Here is a 21,394-nt window from a genome sequence, read left to right as displayed (position 1 = left end):
TTTTTTTATCAATGTGTCAAGGGAGTACAGTAGGTTGTGGTGTATGCACCTCAGTTGGATGCAATCAGCCAATACAATTAAAAAAGAACAGACTGCTACAACATGATTGGCTAAACACAATACATAAAATCAAGGACTAGCATTAACTACTCTACGATAGAGGAAAATGGTGTTTCATAACTAAAGTATGCATATTTTCTAAATGTTTTCCCTCCTCGCCATTAAATCCAGTTAAGGAGGAAATTGACACATTTGCAGCCTGAATGGAGAATGTTTTATGTACGAACCCGTCCACGGTTGCATACATTTCCTTTGGACAGCAAGATGAAACTACTCAATATCGCCATCTGCTGGCCTTTGGACTGACTTCACAGTAACTCTGAAACAAAAGGGTTATACATATTGCAAAGTAGAGACTTGCCACAAGGCTTCACAGTGTAAAACTGCAGCATTGCAATGATGGTAGTAATCATGATCACTCAGTGCTCATCCTTGCCTTTCTAGGTGTATGGAGAAGTTGCTCCTAAACGCTGATCCCGGGTCATTCCTCCCACTAACTGTTAAGGTTATGATTGTGGCGGGGAGGCTGATCCCAGACCTGTACCTATGAGAAACTTCCACCTGAGTGTCTTTCTATTAAAAACAAGGCAGGAACAACAGAAGTTACAGTAACATTTAGTAAACAACATTATGTAAACGTGATGCAGGGTTCTCCCCAGGATTTTTTAACAAGGTGGTGCTGCTGAGTGTTTTTGAACACCGGTAACTGCCATTTCCTGCAATCTAGAGCAACAAAATGTAGCGCACCGAAAAATACCTTTTACCGGTTCAATTCCCATGTACCAAATAAAAAATACAAGTTAAATGGGTTTCCATCGCACGTGTGCCCACTGGTATTGTCACGTGTGCTCTAGCCAACAGCTCTCAGATACAGTGCTGGTATAGTCTACAGGAGATTATTATGTCAAACGGCAGCCAAGCACCATGTCACCAGAATAAGACCCTCGATATTTATTGAAAGGAGCATCAAGCTCATCACTGTGCACTTTCCCCCCCCCCCCTGTGAAGTTCATCATAACTGATTTCATCTGTAGCCTAATAAACGGCATGCTGTCCTAACGAGTCTTAGTCACGCGATTACAGGAGTGGTCTTCTCACTAAGTTTACTTTAATATGACGGCTATTATATCAATATTTGCTCATAAATACGTTTACACCGACATTTCCTGCATAATACATTTTACAGACACAAAAAGATCCCACCTTGTCAAGCATATTTTGATATGTAATACCGTATAAAACAGTTGAATGGAAACCTGGTTTATGCTTTAAAAAAAATAAAAATGAATGCATGTCATTAGATACTAATGCCATGAATGTGCTGTACTGTAATAGGATGGCAGCGACGACGGAAAACCTGAGGAAAGTTAGTAAGGTGCTGTGCATGTAACAAACACAAAACACCACTCCTATGAAACTCCATAAAAGCACCATTCAATTGAAACAGACTCTTAGGTTACAGCCCAATAATCTCTCCTCCTGAAGTGTTCACTACTCCCCACAAACTTAAAAGCATTGGATTAGTGTAGCATGGAGCAGAGGGAGTTTCCATATACCAGTCATTTTCTTTTAAATCCATGACGGGAAGTGAACAAGTGCACACTTCAGGAGAAAGGGTTTCCACTAGATAGCACAACCACAAAGTCAAAATTGGCTATATCGTATATATATATTATTCTTTTTTTGGGGGGGGGGGGGCTTTTTGGTCTTAATTTAAGGTTAGGCATAAGGTTAGCAGTGTGGTTAGGGGTAAAAATCACATTTTAAATTGTGGAAAGAGGCAGGGTTTATGACTTTGTGGCTGTGGTAACTAGTGACGACCAGAAAGGAGAGATTATTAGGATGCTCCCTCAGGCTTAAAGAGGTAGTATCTGAAACCATCATAATACTCTGCATCACAAATAGCTCTGTCTTAGTGAGCTTTTCCCCCCTCACTTCTTTTTGCTGGTACGTCTTCCTTACTATCAAGGTCCATTTCAAAAACAACCAATCAGAACAAAAAGGAGATGGAGAATCGTGTGTCAAATTTCTACTATGATTAACGTTCTGCTACGCCACCTTCTTCCTCCTCCTCTTCCTCCCTTTGGAGTATCCTCGTCCGAACCAGCCTCCTTGTACTGCTGTTCCTCCACCCTGTCCCGGGGAGTCTGGTGAGCAGTCCTTCCCGCCAGCGGGCGGAGCTATGAGTTTACGAGTGTAACTGTCCTCCTCTTCTGGTCTCAGCGGCGTGGCCAAGCTGAGTACAGGGTCCTCTGTCCTGATGAACGAAGGGCAGTTAGGAATGCGTCAGTCAGGGTGTTCCAGGTGGGGTGCATTCATTAGTGCACACCATAGCATAACTAATAGCATTCAACTCTGGCTTTATTGGTTCAAGTCAGTGGTTTCCAATCCTGGTCCTGGGGACCCAAAGTGGTGCAATTAAAAAATGATAGTGCAAGGACAAACGCACCCGATTCAACACCATACCATTCAACTAATCATGACTTGCCTAGTTAAATAACGGTTAAATAAAATAACTATTTGCAACAGAAAACTTTTAGCAATAACAAGTTCAGGTATGTCCCTCCGCGTTCCAACCAGTTTGCCTCCTAGTGAAGACACCCGAGGTGTGTTTTGAGACAGTGCTTCCTAGTGAAGACACCCGAGGTGTGTTTTGAGACAGTGCTTCCTAGTGAAGACACCCGAGGTGTGTTTTGAGACAGGTCTTACTGGTTGTAGGCAGGGATCTGAATGTTCAGCTCCTCCATAAGGAGACGCATCACGTCGTCACATTTCCCATGGATCTTCAGCGTGGCCAGGTCATCTTTAGGTGTCCACTAAAACAAGACAGAGGTCATCATCAATCAGGCACCCTATTCCCTTTATAGTGCACTACTTGTGACCAGGGCCCATCTCTGTGGGAGAACTAAGTGAAACTACATGGAACGATCAAGATTCAACTGTAACACAGGCTTTATTGGTTCAAGTCAGTGTTTCCCAATCCTGGTCCTGGGGACCCAAAGGGGTGCAATTCAAAAAAAGAATTGTCCTAGCACTAATCATGAATATGTTAATGCTGGGGCAATGCCAGGGACCAGGATTGGGAGACGCTGCATCACGGTAAGTACTAGCAAGATGACCTGTAGATTGATGATATAGAGTTTGGGTCTCCTGATAGCAGGTCTATTCATGCTCCATAGACAGGCATACTTCTTCAGCACCTGGTAAAGACAGATGGAAAGATCAGTCTAACCACACTGATGACAAACAAACCATCGATGACATACAAACAGAGTAGGAGTCAGTCAAGGTTCTACAACTAAAAACCACTCAATTCTATTCAATATTCACAGAAGTCCTATTTCATTTTGCATTCAATTTCATTGTCCTGTGAGGTGGCAGCACTCTGAGTCTATTAATCCTGGTTAAACAGTCCTTACCTTCAAGGCTTTATTGATGCTGTGTGTTAGTACATGTTGTCCTGTCCTTACCTTCAGACTGGAGCCCAGACAGAGGATAACGTCAGCCCTCTCAGCAGCGTTCGATGCACCCCTCCAGTTGAGAGGCTGCTCCAGGGTGCCCCTCTCCCCGAAATGTACGATGGTGTCCCTGAGCTCGCCCCCACAGTGGGCGCACTGCCGCCCCGTCCCGTGCCTGTGCCTCGCCGTGCGCTCCGTCACGTCAAAGAGTCGCACAAACTCCCTCACCGGGGAACAGGAAGTACACACCTGTAAACCAGGAAATGTCAGAATAATACAGTGAGTTCTTTAGGTGGAATATACTGTATGTAGTATATACTGTATGTAGTGTGAGTGTGTGTGACCTACCTCGATGAACATGTTGCCGTGCAGCTCAGAGAGGGTGTGTCTGGGAAGACCGCTACGCAGGTGGAGCCCATCACAGTTCTGAGACACTACGTGCTGCACCTGCCCCCACACACGAATGCCAAACACACGTTGGAAATCATCATACAGACGCCTCAAAACCTTTCCAGTATCGGGCGAAGCTACAGTCACAAGGTCCACGACGACACACACAACCAGCTCACTGACCATGTTCTCCTCATGTAGCATCCTGATACACATGTGTGTAAGAGTAGGTTCTGCTTCACTCAGGTCTGACGAGCTGTGGAGAGAGAGATGACTTCATGACATGCAGTATGATGAAGTTGCCCTCTTGTTGACTTAATTACATGCAGTATGACAAAGTTGCCCTCTTGTTGACTTAATTACATGCAGTATGACAAAGTTGCCCTCTTGTTGACTTAATTACATGCAGTATGATGAAGTTGCCATCTTGTTGACTTCATAACATGCAGTTTGACAAAGTTGCCATCTTGTTGACTTAATTACATGCAGTATGATGAAGTTGCCATCTTGTTGACTTAATTACATGCAGTATGATGAAGTTGCCATCTTGTTGACTTAATTACATGCAGTATGATGAAGTTGCCATCTTGTGTCCTCCAGCCGGTCTCACCTGACAGCTCTGCCCTTCTGTAGCTGTGTCCAAACCCCATTTGGGCCCCTGTAGTCTGGGATGGACGCTGCCTGCAAAACATGACACAGAAACATGTCACTCTTGTCATGATGGGTGACAGGTAGCCTAGCCGATTGGGCCAGTAACCGGAAAGGTTGCTGGTTCGAAACTCCGAGCAGACTAGGTGAAAAATCTGCCGATGTGCCATTGAGCAAGGCCCTTAAACCTAATAACTCCTGTAAGTCGAATAAGGTGTGCTGGAAGAGTTCAAAGTTCAAGAACGCCTGGGGGTCCCCGAGGAGAGGTTTGAAAAAGGCTGTATGAGTGCACACTGTAGAAAACGTTTTGGAATGAAAACAAGCATTTCATTTTGGTTCAGGTTAGTCCCTCCCCGTTTTAGCCATTCGGTTCCTGTGAATACACCCCAGAACAAAGTTATACCCTGACCCCAGATCTGTTTGTGCTCTTGCCAACTCCACTGCTGTCAATGAGTTGACATGATAGCATAAATAAACTGGCACTTAGACTAGTGGAGCACAGCCATAGTGTGAAATACAAAGCCCCAGTATTTACCGTGCTGATCCCGGCTCCAGTGTAGATAACCAGGTGTTGAGCCTGTCTGACTGCCTCAGCCAACTGTCCCACTTTACACCTCAGGTCCTCTGTATCATCAAATACCTACAACAGCACAAAAACAGAGAGACATATAAAGCAAATTCCATGCTAATAGTCATCCTCCACATTGCATCTCCTAGCCTGGTGTTTCAGGTCACTAAAGACATGTTAGACCATGTTATTGGTAGCCTGGGTGCCAGTCTGTTTGTGCCAACTTCTTATGGAATTGTCATGCCATGTTTTAAGTGACAAGCAGTTGGGAAGATCGCCCAAACAGATCTGGGACCAGGCTGTTATTGGGCACTTCTAAAGACACGTCAACCAGACCTCTTCTTGCTTCCGCTTTAGAAGGTTCCTGCGGACCTGCCGCGAACACAGCTCCTGTACCGTGTCCTGGTGCAGAAGTAGATCCGCAGACTCCTCCTGTGTCCGCTCACTCTCCTGCTTCTTCAGGATCTTAGCTACCTGGAAAGGAGGGGACGATAGATAATTACATGTAAAAATTGTATAAAGCGTAAAAGTGCTGATCTAGGATCAGGTGCCACCTGTCCATGTGATCTGATAGGGAAAACTGATCCTAAAATCAGCACTCCTACTCGAGAGAAGCTTTATATGAGCCCTGAACATTTCGGTAGTCATTGTCAGCTGCTTATTTTACATTGAGAATGACGCAAAGGAATGCAATAGTTACTAATTGTGGAATACATGAATGGGCAATATCTACTCTTGAAAATGTCACTCAGTACGAACACTGTCAGAGTTTTATCCAAAGTTCTCAACATTGTTAAACGTTGCAATGCATTGCAATAAGTGTTATTTTGCAAGCCACCGGTGTAGCTTGCTAGCCGGCTAGCATAACATCTAGCTAGCTTGTAAACAGTGGACTACACAAATCTCCAGTCTCTCCTCACTGACCAGTTTGAAACTCTTCCGCTGGATTTCCCTTTGCAGTATTTCAGCCTTCTCTTTAGTTTTTCTCTCATCCCGAGAAGATGCGCCCGTGTCTGGTTCCTCTTCCATTCTCACAGACGTAGAATCACACTGACAGACAAACCAACGACAGCTATGGACGAATGTAGTCGAATAGGCCAAATGTAGCTTTCGAAAAAAAAAACTGCGCCCACTGGCGTTCTCACAATATAAACGTTTACTAGAACTCCGAAATTAATTTTAAAAACTATACCGAACAAAAATATAAATGCAACATGTAAAGTGTTGGTCTCACGAGCTGAAATAAAAGAGCCTAGACATTTTACATTTGCACAAAAAGCTTATTTCGCTCAAATTGTGTGCACAAATTTGTTTACATCCCTGTTAGCGAGCATTTCTCCTCTGCCAAGATAATACATCTACCTGTCAGGTGTGGCATATCAAGAAGCTGATTAAACAGCATGATCATTACACAGGTGCACCTTGTCCTGGGGACAATAAAAGGACACTAAAGTGTGCAGTTTTGTCACAGAACATCACAGATGTCTCAAGTTTCAAAGGAGCATTCAATTGGCATGTGACTGCAGGGATGTCCACCAGAGCTGTTGCCAGAAAATTGAATGTTCATTTCTCTACCATAAGCCACCTCACATTGTTTAAGAGAATTTGGCAGTACATCCAACTGGCCTCACAACCGTAGAGCACGTGTAACCACACCAGCCCAGGTCCTCCACATCCGGCTTCTTCACCTGCAGGATCGTCTGAGATCAGCCACACGGACAGCTGACAAAACTGAGTATTTGTTTGTATTAAAGCCCTTTAGTGGGGAAAACTAATTATGATTGGCTGGGCCTGGCTCCCAATTGGGTGGACCTATGCCCTCCAGGCCCAGCCATGGCTGTGCCCCTGCCCAGTCATGTGAAATCCATACATTAAGACCTCATGAATTCATTTCAATTGACTGATTTCCTTATATGAACTCTAACTCAGTAATATCGTTAATTGTTGAATGTTGCGTTTATATTTTTGTTCAGTTTACATTCAAACAACCTGACAAGTACATTTTTTATAAAAACATTTATTAAAAAACACTTCTAAATAATTTAGAACAAAAACAGTAGGAAAGCAGAACACTCAGAACAGACCTTTAAAACTAGACTTGGGTTTTCTGGGCTTTGGTTGCATTGCCATCCCAATACCGTACCACAAACAGGTATAGGACATATAAATAGTATAAAACGTGTAAAACTAACATATTACAAACAGTGTGTCCAAAAACAAGTCCTGAGGTCTTGTGGTAAGAATAGATTGTCACATACAGTATGTAGTAGCTAAGATGCATTTGAATGCAGTGAGTTGTGCCTTTGTAGAATACAATCAAGTTAAAATACAACACTTTCCAGATGTACACTGGTTAACAAGGAACACTATGCCTGCATCCCAAATGGCAACCTATTCCCTGTATAGTGCACTACTTTGACCAGAGTCCATAGGGCAACCTATTCCCTGTATAGTGCACTACTTTGACCAGGGCCCATAGGGGCGTATTGTTTTAAGGTTAAGTGAGATGGATTGTGTGTGTGTATATTTAGGTATCAACAGTATTCATTACCTGGGTCAAGGGAGGGACTACCTGAACTTGTCCAATAAGAAAAAGAAACATTTTCATTTTCCAAAAAATGTTCACTAATGAATATGACCCTGAACTTGTCCAATAAGAAACGCTCGTTTTCGTTCTCCTGTGCAAAACGTTTTTCTACACTGTGCCAAAATGAACACGACCCAGTTCCGGTCCAGTCTAGCCCGATAAGTAGACCATCTTCACCGAGATCTGCGGGACTGGGTGGTCTTGGGGACCCTTTGAGGGTTGGGTCGAAAAGACCCACGTGTCTGCTTCACGACGTTCCCCTCTGCCCCAGCCAGAGGGCCCTTCTGGCAGGCAACAACCACAGCTCCAGTCCCCCTCTGCCCCTCTGCCCCAGCCAGAGGGCCCTTCTGGCCAGCAACAACCACAGCTCCAGTCCCCCTCTGCCCTTCTGCCGCTTTCCTCCTGATGGGAGAAGAAGAGAGGGGAACAATAGGTTGATGAGTGAGACAGTAGGACTCTTTTACTAGTATCATAATATCACTATGCTGGGCAGTAGTCACTGTCTGGGCTGTACTAGCTTGGGTAGAAGTATGGCTCTTCTATAACCAAACATTTTATTAACACAACTCTAACCTTGTACTGATAACCCTGAACTCAGAACATACAAGTCATACACTTGCTGTCTTGCTCTGACAATGTCTGTTTTATATACAATAACTTTCTAGTCTAGTGACACATCTTCTATTACAGGACTCACATCATGACTCCTCTCTTCCTCTCCAAGGCCTTCTGTGTAGCAGCTGACAGAAAACTCTTCCCCCTGGTCGACCCCGTTTCCCCAGTCTGTGGACCCAAACACACACAGTTTGATACACAAACTCTCCTGAAATGTGTGTATGCTGATGTATATTTGTTCTACATTCAATCCTAATCTTTCTATCCAGACCCCAAAGCATCTCATGTTGGAGGCTTTATTGTGCACCAGGAAGTAACTAATTGCGCCCCAAAATATCTCAAACGTCATCATGATACCTAAATGCTATTTGTTGGATTTATTCTGCTGATCTGTGTACTTCTGTATGCATGTACAGTATATATATATTTTGTAACACATGTTTTGATTAGCACTATGCATGATTGTAGTTTTAACGTAGAGGTACTTGAGGATTTTGGCTGAGGCCCTTTATCTACTTCCCCAGAGTCCGATGAGGTCATGTGACGAGGTCATGTGATGAGGTCATGTGATGAGGTCATGTGATGAGGTCATGTCTCTGTGTGCAGTTTGAAAGATGTTGCTAACTAATGCTACAGCAATTTCTAACTAGCATTAGCATAATGACTGGAAGTCTATGGTATCTGCTAGCAAAACCACCTCTCTTCCTTCCTAATTGACACAGAGACATAAAAATGGTATCCACAAGTTCACTTGCATAAAAAAAACAATGTATTTGGCACAGGTCTTGATGCTCGGATGGTTTAACTGCCAAAACGAGTTAGCCAGACGGCCAAAAATAAAAACGACATAAAAACCAATGCTCTTGAAATGTTTGTCAGCGCTCCCCCGGTGGTTACCTTGTGTTTCATCTCCCTGTCCCTGGCCAGCTGTCTGCCCCCCCCCCCAGGTGGTTACCTGGCGTCTCTTCTCCCTGTCCCCCCCCCCCCGGTGGTTACCTGGCGTCTCATCTCCCTGTCCCTGGTCAGCTGTCTGTCCCCCCCCCCCGGTGGTTACCTGGCGTCTCATCTCCCTGTCCCTGGCCAGCTGTCTGTCCACCCCCCCCGGTGGTTACCTGGCGTCTCATCTCCCTGTCCCTGGCCAGCTGTCTGTCCACCCCCCCCGGTGGTTACCTGGCGTCTCATCTCCCTGTCCCTGGCCAGCTGTCTGTCCACCCCCCCACCCCCCCCCCGGTGGTTACCTGGCGTCTCATCCCCCCCCCCCCCCCGGTGGTTACCTGGCGTCTCATCTCCCTGTCCCTGGCCAGCTGTCTGTCCACCCCCCCCGGTGGTTACCTGGCGTCTCATCTCCCTGTCCCTGGCCAGCTGTCTGTCCACCCCCCCGGTGGTTACCTGGCGTCTCATCTCCCTGTCCCTGGCCAGCTGTCTGTCCACCCCCCCCACCCCCCCCGGTGGTTACCTGGCGTCTCATCTCCCTGTCCCTGGCCAGCTGTCTGTCCACCCCCCCCGGTGGTTACCTGGCGTCTCATCTCCCTGTCCCTGGCCAGCTGTCTGTCCACCCCCCCACCCCCCCGGTGGTTACCTGGCGTCTCATCTCCCTGTCCCTGGCCAGCTGTCTGTCCACCCCCCCACCCCCCCGGTGGTTACCTGGCGTCTCATCTCCCTGTCCCTGGCCAGCTGTCTGTCCACCCCCCCACCCCCCCCGGTGGTTACCTGGCGTCTCATCTCCCTGTCCCTGGCCAGCTGTCTGTCCACCCCCCCACCCCCCCCGGTGGTTACCTGGCGTCTCATCTCCCTGTCCCTGGCCAGCTGTCTGTCCACCCCCCCACCCCCCCCGGTGGTTACCTGGCGTCTCATCTCCCTGTCCCTGGCCAGCTGTCTGTCCCAGCTGATGATCTGCATCCTGTCTCCTGCTGACAGACAGAAGATGTCCTGGAACTCATAACGTGCCGATCGGAGCTGGAACAAGACACCATTCCTGAGAATTAGTCTGTCTGTGTGTGTAGAGACTGTGTTGTGCGCGCCAGAGTGTGTGTGTGTGTGTGTGTGTGTGTGTGTGTGTGTGTATAGAGACTGTGCTGTGCGTGCCAGAGTGTGTGTGTGTGTGTAGAGACTGTGTGTGTTAGTTACCTGCAGTGTGACTCTCTCCTGCAGCACCAGGTCTTGCCTGCTGTCTCTCCCAGGGCTCTGGGGCTGGAAGGACTGCAGGAACTGCTGCGTGTCCTGAGGGAGGGGGGACACACGCGCACACACACAGTCATACACACACAGCGAAAATAAATGATTAAACACACATCCGTAAATCACATCTTCCATAAATCCCATGATGGGCTGTGTGTTTCTGAGACTGTGTGTGTCACCTTGATGGTACATAGCAGCTGTCGCACTCTCTCTGTGCGTAGGAGCCTCCTGGTTAGGTATCCCTTCACTGCTGCTGCCACCAGGGGGCCAAAACACACAGACAGACACCTGGGAGACTGAGGAGAGAGGAGGGAGAGACGAGGGGGGTGGGGAGAGATGAGGGGGGTGGGGAGAGACGAGGGGGGTGGGGAGAGACGAGGAGGGTGGGGAGAGAGGAGGGAGAAATACCAATTCCGTCAATGACAACCAATTAATTTCCCACCAAGATTCTCAAGGTCCTTTCAACTGGTGGCCAACTGTAGCTGTAGACATGCACGTACACACATACGAACGCACACACAGACACACTCACCTGCACACAGACACACACACACACACACACACACACACACACACACACACACACACACACACACACACACACACACACACACACACACACACACACACACACACACACACACACACACACCTGCACCCTGACTTGAATCATCCTACAACTAACTGTTGTGCTTCTCACTTGTTGATTATAAACTGATGATCCAAATATACAAAGTCAGTCAGGTGTGAATTGAATTTACCTGTGAGGGGGAGTCTGGGTCTGAAAGGAGGGATCCTGGTGAGGGGGAGTCTGGGTCTGAAAGGAGGGATCCTGGTGAGGGGGAGAACAGAGGGATGGACAGGGGGATGGAGGACAGAGGGATGGAAGAAAGGGGGAGGAGGGAGGTCGTGTTGTCCCCTAGACGTGAGCTGGATGTGGGGCAGGAGGACACAGGGAAGGACAAACTCTGGAGTAGCTGGTAACGTACAGCCAGCATCTAACAGACAGGAGAGAGGAATGAGAGAGACAGAGAGGAATGAGAGAGAGAGAGGAATAAGAGAGAGAGAGAGAGAGATATATCTATATCCATATCTACTGGGAGAAATTCCACAGTGTGCCATCACAGCAGCAAGATTTGTGACCTGTTGCCACAAGAAAAGGGCAACCAGTGAAGAACAAACACCATTGTAAATACAACCCATATTTATGCTTATTTATTTTAACTTGTGTGCTTTAACCATTTGTACATTGTTACAACACTGTATATATATATAATATAACATTTGTAATGTCTTTATTGTTTTGAAACTTCTGTATGTGTAATGTTTACTGTTAATTTGTATTGTTTATTTCACTTTTGTATAATATCTACCTCACTTGCTTTGGCAATGTTAACACATGTTTCCCATGCCAATAAAGCCCCTTGAATTGAAAGAGAGAGAGAGAGAGAGAGAGAGAGAGAGAGAGAGAGAGAGAGAGAGAGAGGAATGAGAGAGAGAGAGAGAGAGAGAGAGAGAAATGAGAGAGAGAGAGAGGAATGAGAGAGAGAGAGAGAGAGAGAGAGAGAGAGGAGAGAGAGAGGAATGAGAGAGAGGAATGAGAGAGAGGAATGAGAGAGAGAGAGAGAGAGAGAGAGAGAGAGAGAGAGAGAGAGAGAGAGAGAGAGAGGAATGAGAGACAGAGAGGAATAAGAGAGAGAGAGGAATGAGAGAGAGAGAGGAAGAGAGAGAGAGAGAGAGAGAGAGAGAGAGGAATGAGAGAGAGAGAGAGAGAGAGAGAGAGGAATGAGATAGAGAGAGAGAGAGGAATGAGAGAGAGAGAGAGAGAGAGAGAGAGAGAGAGAGAGAGAGAGGAATGAGAGAGAAATGAGAGAGAGAGAGAGAGAGAGAGAGAGAGAGAGAGAGAGAGAGAGAGAGAGAGAGAGAGAGAGAGGAATGAGAGAGAGAGAGAGGAATGAGAGAGAGAGAGAGAGAGAGAGAGAGAGGAATAAGAGAGAGAGAGAGGAATGAGAGAATGAGAGAAAAATAAAGAGAGAGAGAGAGAGGACCATTAGTGCTCAGAGCGACTATCTGGCACTTAACCAGCACCCCTCATGAATTAAACTAATGATCGTCTCCTTTTCTGTGTCATATCCCCCCTCTGCCTCCTTCCTTCCATCCCAGCTACCCTACATCCCTGTCTCCCTCCATCTCTCTACCCACAGCCCAGCTACCCTACATCCCTGTATCCCTCCATCTCTCTATCCACGGCCCAGCTACCCTACATCCCTGTCTCCCTCCATCTCTCTACCCACGGCCCAGCTACCCTACATCCCTGTCTCCCTCCATCTCTCTATCCACGGCCCAGCTACCCTACATCCCTGTCTCCCTCCATCTCTCTATCCACGGCCCAGCTAACCTACATCCCTGTCTCCTCCATCTCTCTATCCACGGCCCAGCTACCCTACATCCCTGTCTCCCTCCATCTCTCTATCCACGGCCCAGCTACCCTACATCCCTGTCTCCCTCCATCTCTCTATCCACGGCCCAGCTACCCTACATCCCTGTCTCCCTCCATCTCTCTATCCACGGCCCAGCTACCCTACATCCCTGTCTCCCTCCATCTCTCTATCCACGGCCCAGCTACCCTACATCCCTGTCTCCCTCCATCTCTCTATCCACGACCCAGCTACCCTACATCTCTGTCTCCTCCATCTCTCTATCCACGGCCCAGCTACCCTACATCCCTGTCTCCTCCATCTCTCTATCCACGGCCCAGCTACCCTCCTGTTACAGGCAACACATCATCAATGACTTATATAGTAGGTGGTGTCAGAGGAAGGCCAAAAAAATGGTCAAAGACTCCAGTCATCCTAGTCATAGACTGTTTTATCTTCTACCGCACGGCAAGCAGTACCAGAGAGCAAAGTCTCGATCCAAAAGGCTCCTTAACAGATTCTACCTCCAAGCCATAAGACTGCTGAACAATTAATCAAATGGCCACCCGGACTATTTACGTTGACCCCCCACCTTTGTTTTTACACTGCTGCTACTCGCTGTATATTATCTATGCATAGCAACTTTACCCCCACCTACATGTACAAATGACCTTCACTAACCTGTACCCCCGCATACTGACTCGGTACCGGTGTCCCCTGTATACAGCCTCGTTATTGTTATGTCATTTTCTTGTGTTACTTTGATTTATTTGTTTACTTTAGTTTATTTAGTAAACATTTTCTATTTCATGAACTGCATTGTTGGATAAGGGCTTGTCAGTAAGCATTTCACTGTGTGGTCTATACCTGTTGTATTCGGCGCATAAAATGTCATTTGAAAAAACAAGGAATGGATACCAGCTAACATGTTGGTTGTCCTTGGGTTTAACACACACACACACACACACACACACACACACACACACACACACACACACACACACACACACACACACACACACACACACACACACACACACACACACACACACACACACACACACACACACACACACACAGTGAGGTAACCAAACTCAGCCACTCTTCCTCTTAGGGCTCCAATGAAACATTTATAGTAGAATCTCTCCCTGGTCCTTAAAACTGGAGGAGAGTTTCAAGGTCTCTTATAATGGGCATATGTCTGCAGTCTGCACAAGCTGCGTGTGTGTGTGTGTGTGTGTGTGTGTGTGTGTGTGTGTGTGTGTGTGTGTGTGTGTGTGTGTGTGTGTGTGTGTGTGTGTGAGAGAGGATGTAATTAAGCTGAAATACCTGTCTCTCTTTTGAGGAACATTAAGGTTGATGTAACAGCACAAGCTGGGCGAGAATCAGAGAGAGGGAGGGAGAGAGAGGAATTGAGAGAGAGGGAGGAATTGAGAGAGAGGGAGGGAGAGGGAGGAATTGAGAGAGAGGGAGGGAGGAATTGAGAGAGAGGGAGGGAGGAATTGAGAGAGAGGGAGGGAGAGGGAGGAATTGAGAGAGAGAAGCAGGCAGGGAGGGATACAGGTGCCAGCTAGATGGGTTTATAGGTGACCTTGGTTAGATGTCACAGTTATTGGAGTTGCTAGTGTAGTGGTCATACTGCGGTCCAGCGCTCTCTCTCCCTCCCCCTCTCCCTCCCCCTCTCCCTCCTTCTCTCTCACCTGCAGTAGTTGTTGCTGTTCATCAATTGTTTAGAGGTCAGGGTTGGGGTCAATTCCCTTTTAATGCTGGTCAATTCAGGAAGTACACAGAAATTCCAATGACTAATTCTCTTCAAAGCTTTTCAATGAGGAGATGTGGAATTGGAATTTGGTTTACTTTCTGATTTGACTGGAAGTGAAACTGGATTGAGCCCAAACCTGTAAGAGGTTGTATTGTAGTAATACTGTGGTCATACTGAGGTGGTGGTCAGCGGTCTCTCTCACCTGCAGTAGTTGTTGCTGCTGTCTCCTCTGCTCCTCCTTCAGGGCTCTGACCTGGGCTGCATGGGTCTGCTTCAGCTGGAGCTGCTGGTTCTCCTGACTGGAACAGGATCCCACCTGCTGGTTCTCCTGACTGGAACAGGATCGCACCTGCTGGCTCTCCTGACTGGAACAGGATCCCACCTGCTGGTTCTCCTGACTGGAACAGGATCCCACCTGCTGGTTCTCCTGACTGGAACAGGATCCCACCTGCTGGTTCTCCTGACTGGAACAGGATCCCACCTGCTGGTTCTTCTGACTGGAACAGGATCCCACCTGCTGGCTCTCCTGACTGGAACAGGATCGCACCTGCTGGCTCTTCTGACTGGAACAGGATCGCACCTGCTGGTTCTCCTGACTGGAACAGGATCGCACCTGTTGGTTCTCCTGACTGGAACAGGATCCCACCTGCTGGTTCTTCTGACTGGAACAGGATCGCACCTGCTGGTTCTCCTGACTGGAACAGGATCGCACCTGTTGGTTCTCCTGACTGGAACAGGATCCCACCTGCTGGTTCTCCTGACTGGAACAGGATCGCACCTGTTGGTTCTCCTGACTGGAACAGGATCGCACCTGCTGGTTCTCCTGACTGTGTGACCGCACCGCAGCTAGGAGGGAGACGGGTAACAGTCAGACAGGATGGGCTAGCTAGGAGTCTGATGTGATTTACAGACTCTTATTCAGGGATATTATGGATTGACAAACGTTTGTTCTGCACTTGTTGCCTTTATAATGAATGAATAAACAGCATAAAACGCTTATTTGAGTTTGGAGCCACTGAATGTTATATAATGTATTGAAAAAATATTGAATGAAGTTTGAGATGACCATCCAGGAAGACATCCTAATCTAAATCCACTGTGGACATTGGCTGGCCTTACCTTTGGGAGTACTGGAGTGAGGCCTGTCCATCACCTCTCTTCGTCCTCGTCCCCTGTTCCCCTCTGTCGTGTGCATGACCAGTCTACGTTTGGCCCTTGACGCCCCTCCCTGACCACCACCTCCATTCTCAGGGGTCAGCTGCTTCCCCGCGGGGTCATGACCTTTCAACGACCCCTCTGACCCTGACCCTCGCTGGAGCCAGAGCCCTGAGGGCGTGTCCACGTCATACGATTGGTTGATGGATTGGAAGTGGGCAGGGTCCTCCAGATAACTCTTCCACTCCATTGGCTGGTGCTGGTTGTCACTGGCGTCTGAGAGGACGGAGAAAGGTGTTTTGTGTGATGCTTGAATCTTGACGACGTCATTCCGAACCTTGATGACTTCCGACGGAACCTTGATGACATCATATGGAACCTTCCGGAACACGTCAGGAACTCTCCTCTTCTGAGTGAGGGAGGTGACGAGGCCCGCTGCAAGAGGCTGCTGCTGGCGACCATCTTGTCTTTTGTAACCCGTTGTAACAGTGATCTCCACCTCCTTGACCAATGGAGGTACGCTGTCACACCACTGGACTCTACAGGGGACCACCGCCATCTTATCAGCTGACCTCTGACCTCCATCCCCTCTTCCTTTCTCACTGTCAGTAAGGTTACTCTCTGCCTGACTCTCAGGTGTGTGGTAGTCCATGTATTTATGTGGCGGGTCCATGGTAAGGTTACTACTATTATCAGTCTGACTGTTGTTGTGTGTCTGGTTCCCTGTTCTCTGTAAGGCCTGGCTGTCAGGTGTGTGGTCGTCCATGTATTTGTGTTGTTGGTCTATATTATCAGTCTGGCTGTTGTTGTGTGTCTGGTGGCTCTCTGGTGTCTCTGTGAGCGTGGACTCCAGGTCTGAGATCAGTATTTTGAGGCTGGACAGGTTGAGCTCCAGCTGAGCTATCTGTTCTGCCTGGTCTGAGCTCCTACGCATAGGTGTTGTACCACCCCCAGCCACTAGGGGCGCTCTGTGCAGATGCCTTTGGTCCCGAGCATCATTCTTTTCCTGCCCAGTCACCGACCCCACCTCGTTGTCTACATTCAAAGGTGTGTTTACCAGGATCTGCCTCTTGGGGGTGCCACGCCCTCCTCCCCCACTGTTTCCTTTACTCTTACAGCGGATAGGGCTCATACTAAACTGGGGGGTAGGGACGGTCTGGAACCTACTACCCCTCAGAGAGGAAGGCCTCGGCAGGGTAGAGCTCTTCTCCCTGACTAGGTAGAATGATTTCTGGGTTATGGAGGCTGAGATAGGATGTGGAAGGTTCTCCATTAGCAATGACGGTGCTGCTGTGACGTCTGGTGAGAGGTGGAGCTGGATGTCTTCGGCTGCCGAGCCAGCATCAATGTCCACTCCTGGAGGAGATTGGGATTGGGTGTTTCCTTCTCGACCAACCAAATGTGAAGGGCCATTTCCAGCCTCCAATTCCTTCAATATTCTTTCATGACATCCTTTTTCGTTGAGTCCCATTCTTTCCACAATCCTAGAGCTCGCCTTCTCCTCCTCACGTTGAACCCACGCTTCCTTAGGGAATATCTCTAGTGGTGGCGGTCTGGAAAACTGGACTCCCATTCCCAGATGATCCTTTCTCCAATCCCTGTCCCGGGTTTTCCTTCCCTCCGCCACCACTCTCCCTGACTGGAGGAACTCCTCATTCTCCTTGTCTGAGAAACTGATCTCCTCCTCCATCTTCTGGTGTGTTGAGGCCTCCTGGATCCTACAATAAAATACTATTTAAATTGCATATCAAATCACAACAAACTTTACAGTAAAAACATTCAAATGAAGGAGATAAAAAAACAGACTGCAAAAAAAAGGAGATTAATACAAAAAAAGATGTCTAAAATAACAGTAAAACCACTGAGTAAAAGCCATGCTAAAAAGATGGGTTTTCAAATGTGATTTAAAACCCTCTAATACGTCTGCCCCTCTTACCTGAACACAACAAACAGAAGTCAATAAAACAGATGAATAAAATAACATCAAAAACTCTCACCTGGTAGGACAAGTAGAGGTCTTGGCCTGGTTCTTCAGCTGACGCTGGCGTCTCCGGTGCTCCTGGGACTTTTTCAGCAGGGTCTGAAGGCTGAGGCGGTACGGCCCTGCCACTGGTTCCGATTCCGGGTCCAAGTCTACATCTCCAGTCTGGCTCTTTGGTTCTGATTCTGGCTGGTTCCTGCCTGGTTTGGGGCGTTCCAAAACTGCCTTGGATTTCTTTAGAAGAGTCTGGAGGCTGAGCCGGTATGGTCCCTCCGGTCGGTCCAGGTCTAAGTCTGACGCCTGATCTGATTTGCAGAGGTCCGGTGTCGAGGCCTCAGCCTGAGGACATGTCACTACAATCTTGGGTTCAGGACGGTCTGATAGTGATGAGGCTTGATGCTGGGGGAAAGTCACAATATTAGCAGTGCCACACTTCTTTCCTGGATGACTTGCTATGCGGTCTTCTACAGGAGGTGTGATATCGTTGCTCTGTAGAGGCGACGTCCCCAACGCTTCCTCTAAATAGTCTGGTATGACGTCATTACACCAGGACGACGTCACGCTCGCCTCATCTGCAGGGCCACCGGTTATGAGGTCATCGTCACACGGGGACGACCCCTCCTCCAGATCTTCAGCATCAATGGGAGGATGGCTGATGATATTACATGCCTTGGTTGTGTTTGTATCGGAGGTGTTGTGTAGGAGAACCCCCCCCGTTCCAACTGGTGTCCCCTCCTCAGGCCCTGACATAATGCTCTCCCCAGCCTCGGTCCGACTCAAGACACAGGTGGCCTCCGCGTTTTCATACGTCACGTACCCCGAAGACTGGTGGCTTATGTCAGCTAGAGGATCCACCGTTGCTTCTCCTGAACCCAGGTCCTCCTCCAGAACACACCCAGCATTGGTGGTCTTATCCTGGTCATACAAGAGTCTCTCCCTGGTCCGGGTCTCTGTTTGTGGAGCAACCTGGTTGGTGTGTGTGGTTGTCTCTCTAGCTAGAGAAGGTGTCATTGGGTCACAGAGCAGCTTATCTAGGAAGGTCTCCCTCACAGTGGTGGTGTTATGGAGAGTTGTAAGGTGATTCGTTGTGAAGGCGCAGTAGGCTGTCGACGTCATGGGAGGACCTCGGACGAGGATGCCTGCTTTCCCATCATGCATGACGGTTAAGGTTGGTGGAGAGTACGACCCCGGCAAGCTGTTCTTGGTCTCGGTGACATCATCATTCTGCGACGCTAGAACCTGGCAGACATTGCTGTGGTGTAGGTTGGTGGTTTTGGCTGCCGTTAGTCCTGGTTCACCCTGAAAGAACTCCTCCAGTGTTGGTGCTCGCCTCAGCTAGAATACCAGACAGAAAACAAATTTTAAAAAACATGACCATAACAGGAAAGGTGAGAAATGAAAACAATCATATGACATAAATACATACTTTTCACCTTAAAGGCTAGGCAATACATTAAGTTAGCTGAAGTAGCAGGAGTGTACAATTAAATTATATGGGACCGTTTCCCAGCCTCGGCCTGCACAAAAAACATATTTCATTAGAGATTCTCCAATAATGTTAATCTGCGTCTGGGAAACTAGCCTTATTTGACTTAAAATCCATGTGGATTTACCTGAACACTGTGTAGAATGTTCTGAACGTAGGACATCCTCGTCTCAGAGGGCTGAGTCTTCCTCCTATCCGTCGTCCTCTTGGCTGCCTCTCTGTGTCTCTGCATCTCTTCTCTTTGAACTCCTGTGAGCTGGGAGTGGCAACACAGTCAGACTTTGTCTATGTCCCCCTATTCCCTTTACAGTACACTACTTTTGACCAGGACCCATAGGGCTTACATAGGGAATAGGGTGCAATTTGGGACTCAAATATTTGTCTTGCCATGAGAGGCGGGTCTTAATAATGATAGATATCATAATAATGATAGATATCATAATAATAATGATAGATATCATAATAATAATGATAGACATCATAATAATGATAGATATCATAATAATAATAATAGATATGATAATAATAATGATAGATATCATAATAATAATGATAGATATCATAATAATAATGATAGATATCATAATAATAATGATAGACATCATAATAATGATAGATATCATAATAATAATGATAGATAACATAATAATAATGATAGATTTCTTAATAATGATAGATAACATAATAATAATGATAGATTTCTTAATAATGATAGATATCATAATAATAATGATAGATAACATAATAATAATGATAGATTTCTTAATAATGATAGATATCATAATAATAATGATAGATAACATAATAATAATGATAGACATCATAATAATGATAGATATCATAATAATAATGATAGGCATCATAATAATGATAGATATCTTAATAATGATAGATAACATAATAATAATGATAGATATCTTAATAATGATAGATATCATAATAATAATGATAGATATCTTAATAATGATAGATATCATAATAATAATGATAGATAACATAATAATAATGATAGATTTCTTAATAATGATAGATATCATTAGTAAGGCCCAAAAAAGAAAGTAATATGCATATACCATATAGTCGCAGCAAAGCCCTTGCTAATAATGATTTTAACAGTAGGTTAAAATATAAGACTATAAATACCTAGCTAGCCTGGGTGCCAGTCTTCTCTGCTCTTTCCAACTCCGTATGGAATTGTCGTGCAAAAAGACTGGTTCCCTGGCTAGCATATAACTAGCTCCATCATTCCTCACAGGCAACATAACATGTCACATGTAGTGGTGATATCCATAGAGTTATACAGCAACAAGAAGCCTTACCAATGGAGGAAGGATGGGTATGCCATGGAAACGGATAGCTGATGATCCGTGGCGAGTACATGGTGATTCCAGTGTCTGGTGTTGGTTCTTGTTGTTGTCGTTGCTATCCTTCCTTTTCAGTTCGTAAAGTCGGCGTTGTGTGAACTGTTCATAGTCTTCCATTCTGTAACAAAACTATATGTTTCGTTCATTCGTTTTTAGAGCACTGCATTATTTGATGATCACGAAATAACTATTGTTTTTTTTTAACTTGTTGTTAGCTAATCTAGCTAGCAGCTAACGTTATCTAGAAAGTTAGCTAACGGTCAACTAATCATTCAACAAAATAGCGCCAACTTTATCAAACAACACAACGTTAAATTAATAGAATGCAAAGTTTACAAACAGTCGACAAAATATTGCTTAGTGAATGGCTTTAAAACTAATACATTAAACGAATTTGCAAGAGAGATCATTTGTATGTTTACATTTTACCCGCCTCCTCGAGAGAACAAACTGACAGTTTGGAGGAAACTGTCATGGCGTCTACAATTCACGTCATGGATTAACACACCAGGTGGATTTGGATTCAAGATTGAACACAATAATAACTCCAAGTCCAATTTTAAGTACGTCTATAATGTCATGAGTTAACCTATATATTGTGTATAATTAGTTGTTTTATCTTGAGATTACTGTTTTTGAAAGTGCTAGTTGGCAAACATGCGAAATTGCTGAAACTATACTCCGGTTCGTATTTTACAACTCTCCATGTATTTTGACAGACAACT

General features: G+C 46.4%; 2 protein-coding genes across 7 annotated transcripts; both read right to left on the bottom strand.

The window, feature by feature from the left end:
- Positions 1 to 1,748: 1,748 nt before the first annotated feature.
- On the bottom strand, positions 1,749 to 6,475 carry sirt7 (sirtuin 7). Its single transcript, XM_071389737.1, has 10 exons — positions 6,049 to 6,475; positions 5,461 to 5,598; positions 5,092 to 5,196; positions 4,519 to 4,589; positions 4,092 to 4,164; positions 3,867 to 3,965; positions 3,531 to 3,767; positions 3,180 to 3,260; positions 2,770 to 2,876; positions 1,749 to 2,317 (listed from the first exon to the last, which is right to left on the bottom strand). Exons 1-10 carry the CDS (start codon positions 6,151 to 6,153, stop codon positions 2,110 to 2,112), a joined length of 1,224 nt encoding a protein of 407 aa, XP_071245838.1. The 5' UTR covers positions 6,154 to 6,475; the 3' UTR covers positions 1,749 to 2,109.
- Positions 6,476 to 7,061: 586 nt separating this feature from the next.
- Positions 7,062 to 21,135, bottom strand: cp110 (centriolar coiled-coil protein 110). 6 transcript variants are annotated; one of them, XM_071389731.1, is made up of 12 exons: positions 21,092 to 21,135; positions 20,625 to 20,787; positions 19,433 to 19,561; positions 17,836 to 19,154; positions 15,803 to 17,556; positions 14,886 to 15,529; positions 11,266 to 11,502; positions 10,684 to 10,800; positions 10,454 to 10,546; positions 10,169 to 10,282; positions 8,409 to 8,494; positions 7,062 to 8,113 (listed from the first exon to the last, which is right to left on the bottom strand). In XM_071389731.1, the coding sequence occupies exons 2-12, from the start codon at positions 20,784 to 20,786 to the stop codon at positions 7,885 to 7,887; spliced, it is 4,884 nt and encodes a 1,627-aa protein (XP_071245832.1). In that variant the 5' UTR covers position 20,787; positions 21,092 to 21,135; the 3' UTR covers positions 7,062 to 7,884. The 6 variants fall into 6 exon arrangements, with proteins under 6 accessions (XP_071245832.1, XP_071245833.1, XP_071245834.1 ...); XM_071389732.1 differs by lacking the exon at positions 21,092 to 21,135 and having other exon boundaries at positions 14,886 to 15,230; positions 15,297 to 15,529; positions 20,625 to 21,085; XM_071389733.1 differs by lacking the exon at positions 21,092 to 21,135 and having other exon boundaries at positions 14,886 to 15,362; positions 15,495 to 15,529; positions 20,625 to 21,085.
- Positions 21,136 to 21,394: the final 259 nt, after the last annotated feature.

This window comes from Salvelinus alpinus, chromosome 2 (genome assembly GCF_045679555.1).
Source record: "Salvelinus alpinus chromosome 2, SLU_Salpinus.1, whole genome shotgun sequence".
In the NCBI taxonomy this organism is placed as follows: domain Eukaryota; kingdom Metazoa; phylum Chordata; class Actinopteri; order Salmoniformes; family Salmonidae; genus Salvelinus; species Salvelinus alpinus.
Note: the sequence above shows the minus strand (reverse complement) of the source record. Positions and strands in the feature narration are given on the sequence as shown.

What these genes read in the sequence shown, in the direction of transcription:
- cp110 (XM_071389731.1), bottom strand. Translation starts at nt 20,786, where the DNA reads ATGGAAGACTATGAACAGTTCACACAACGCCGACTTTACGAACTGAAA. An exon ending in ACATTCTACACAGTGTTCAG is followed by an intron (nt 19,155 to 19,432) that starts GTAAATCCACAT and finishes CTGGTATTCTAG; the next exon opens with CTGAGGCGAGCACCAACACT. An exon ending in ACAGGGAGATGAGACGCCAG is followed by an intron (nt 8,495 to 10,168) that starts GTAACCACCGGG and finishes TTGGGTCCACAG; the next exon opens with ACTGGGGAAACGGGGTCGAC.
- sirt7 (XM_071389737.1), bottom strand. Translation starts at nt 6,153, where the DNA reads ATGGAAGAGGAACCAGACACGGGCGCATCTTCTCGGGATGAGAGAAAA. An exon ending in TAAAGCGGAAGCAAGAAGAG is followed by an intron (nt 5,197 to 5,460) that starts GTCTGGTTGACG and finishes GTGCTGTTGTAG; the next exon opens with GTATTTGATGATACAGAGGA. An exon ending in TCTATATCATCAATCTACAG is followed by an intron (nt 2,877 to 3,179) that starts GTCATCTTGCTA and finishes GTCTTGTTTTAG; the next exon opens with TGGACACCTAAAGATGACCT.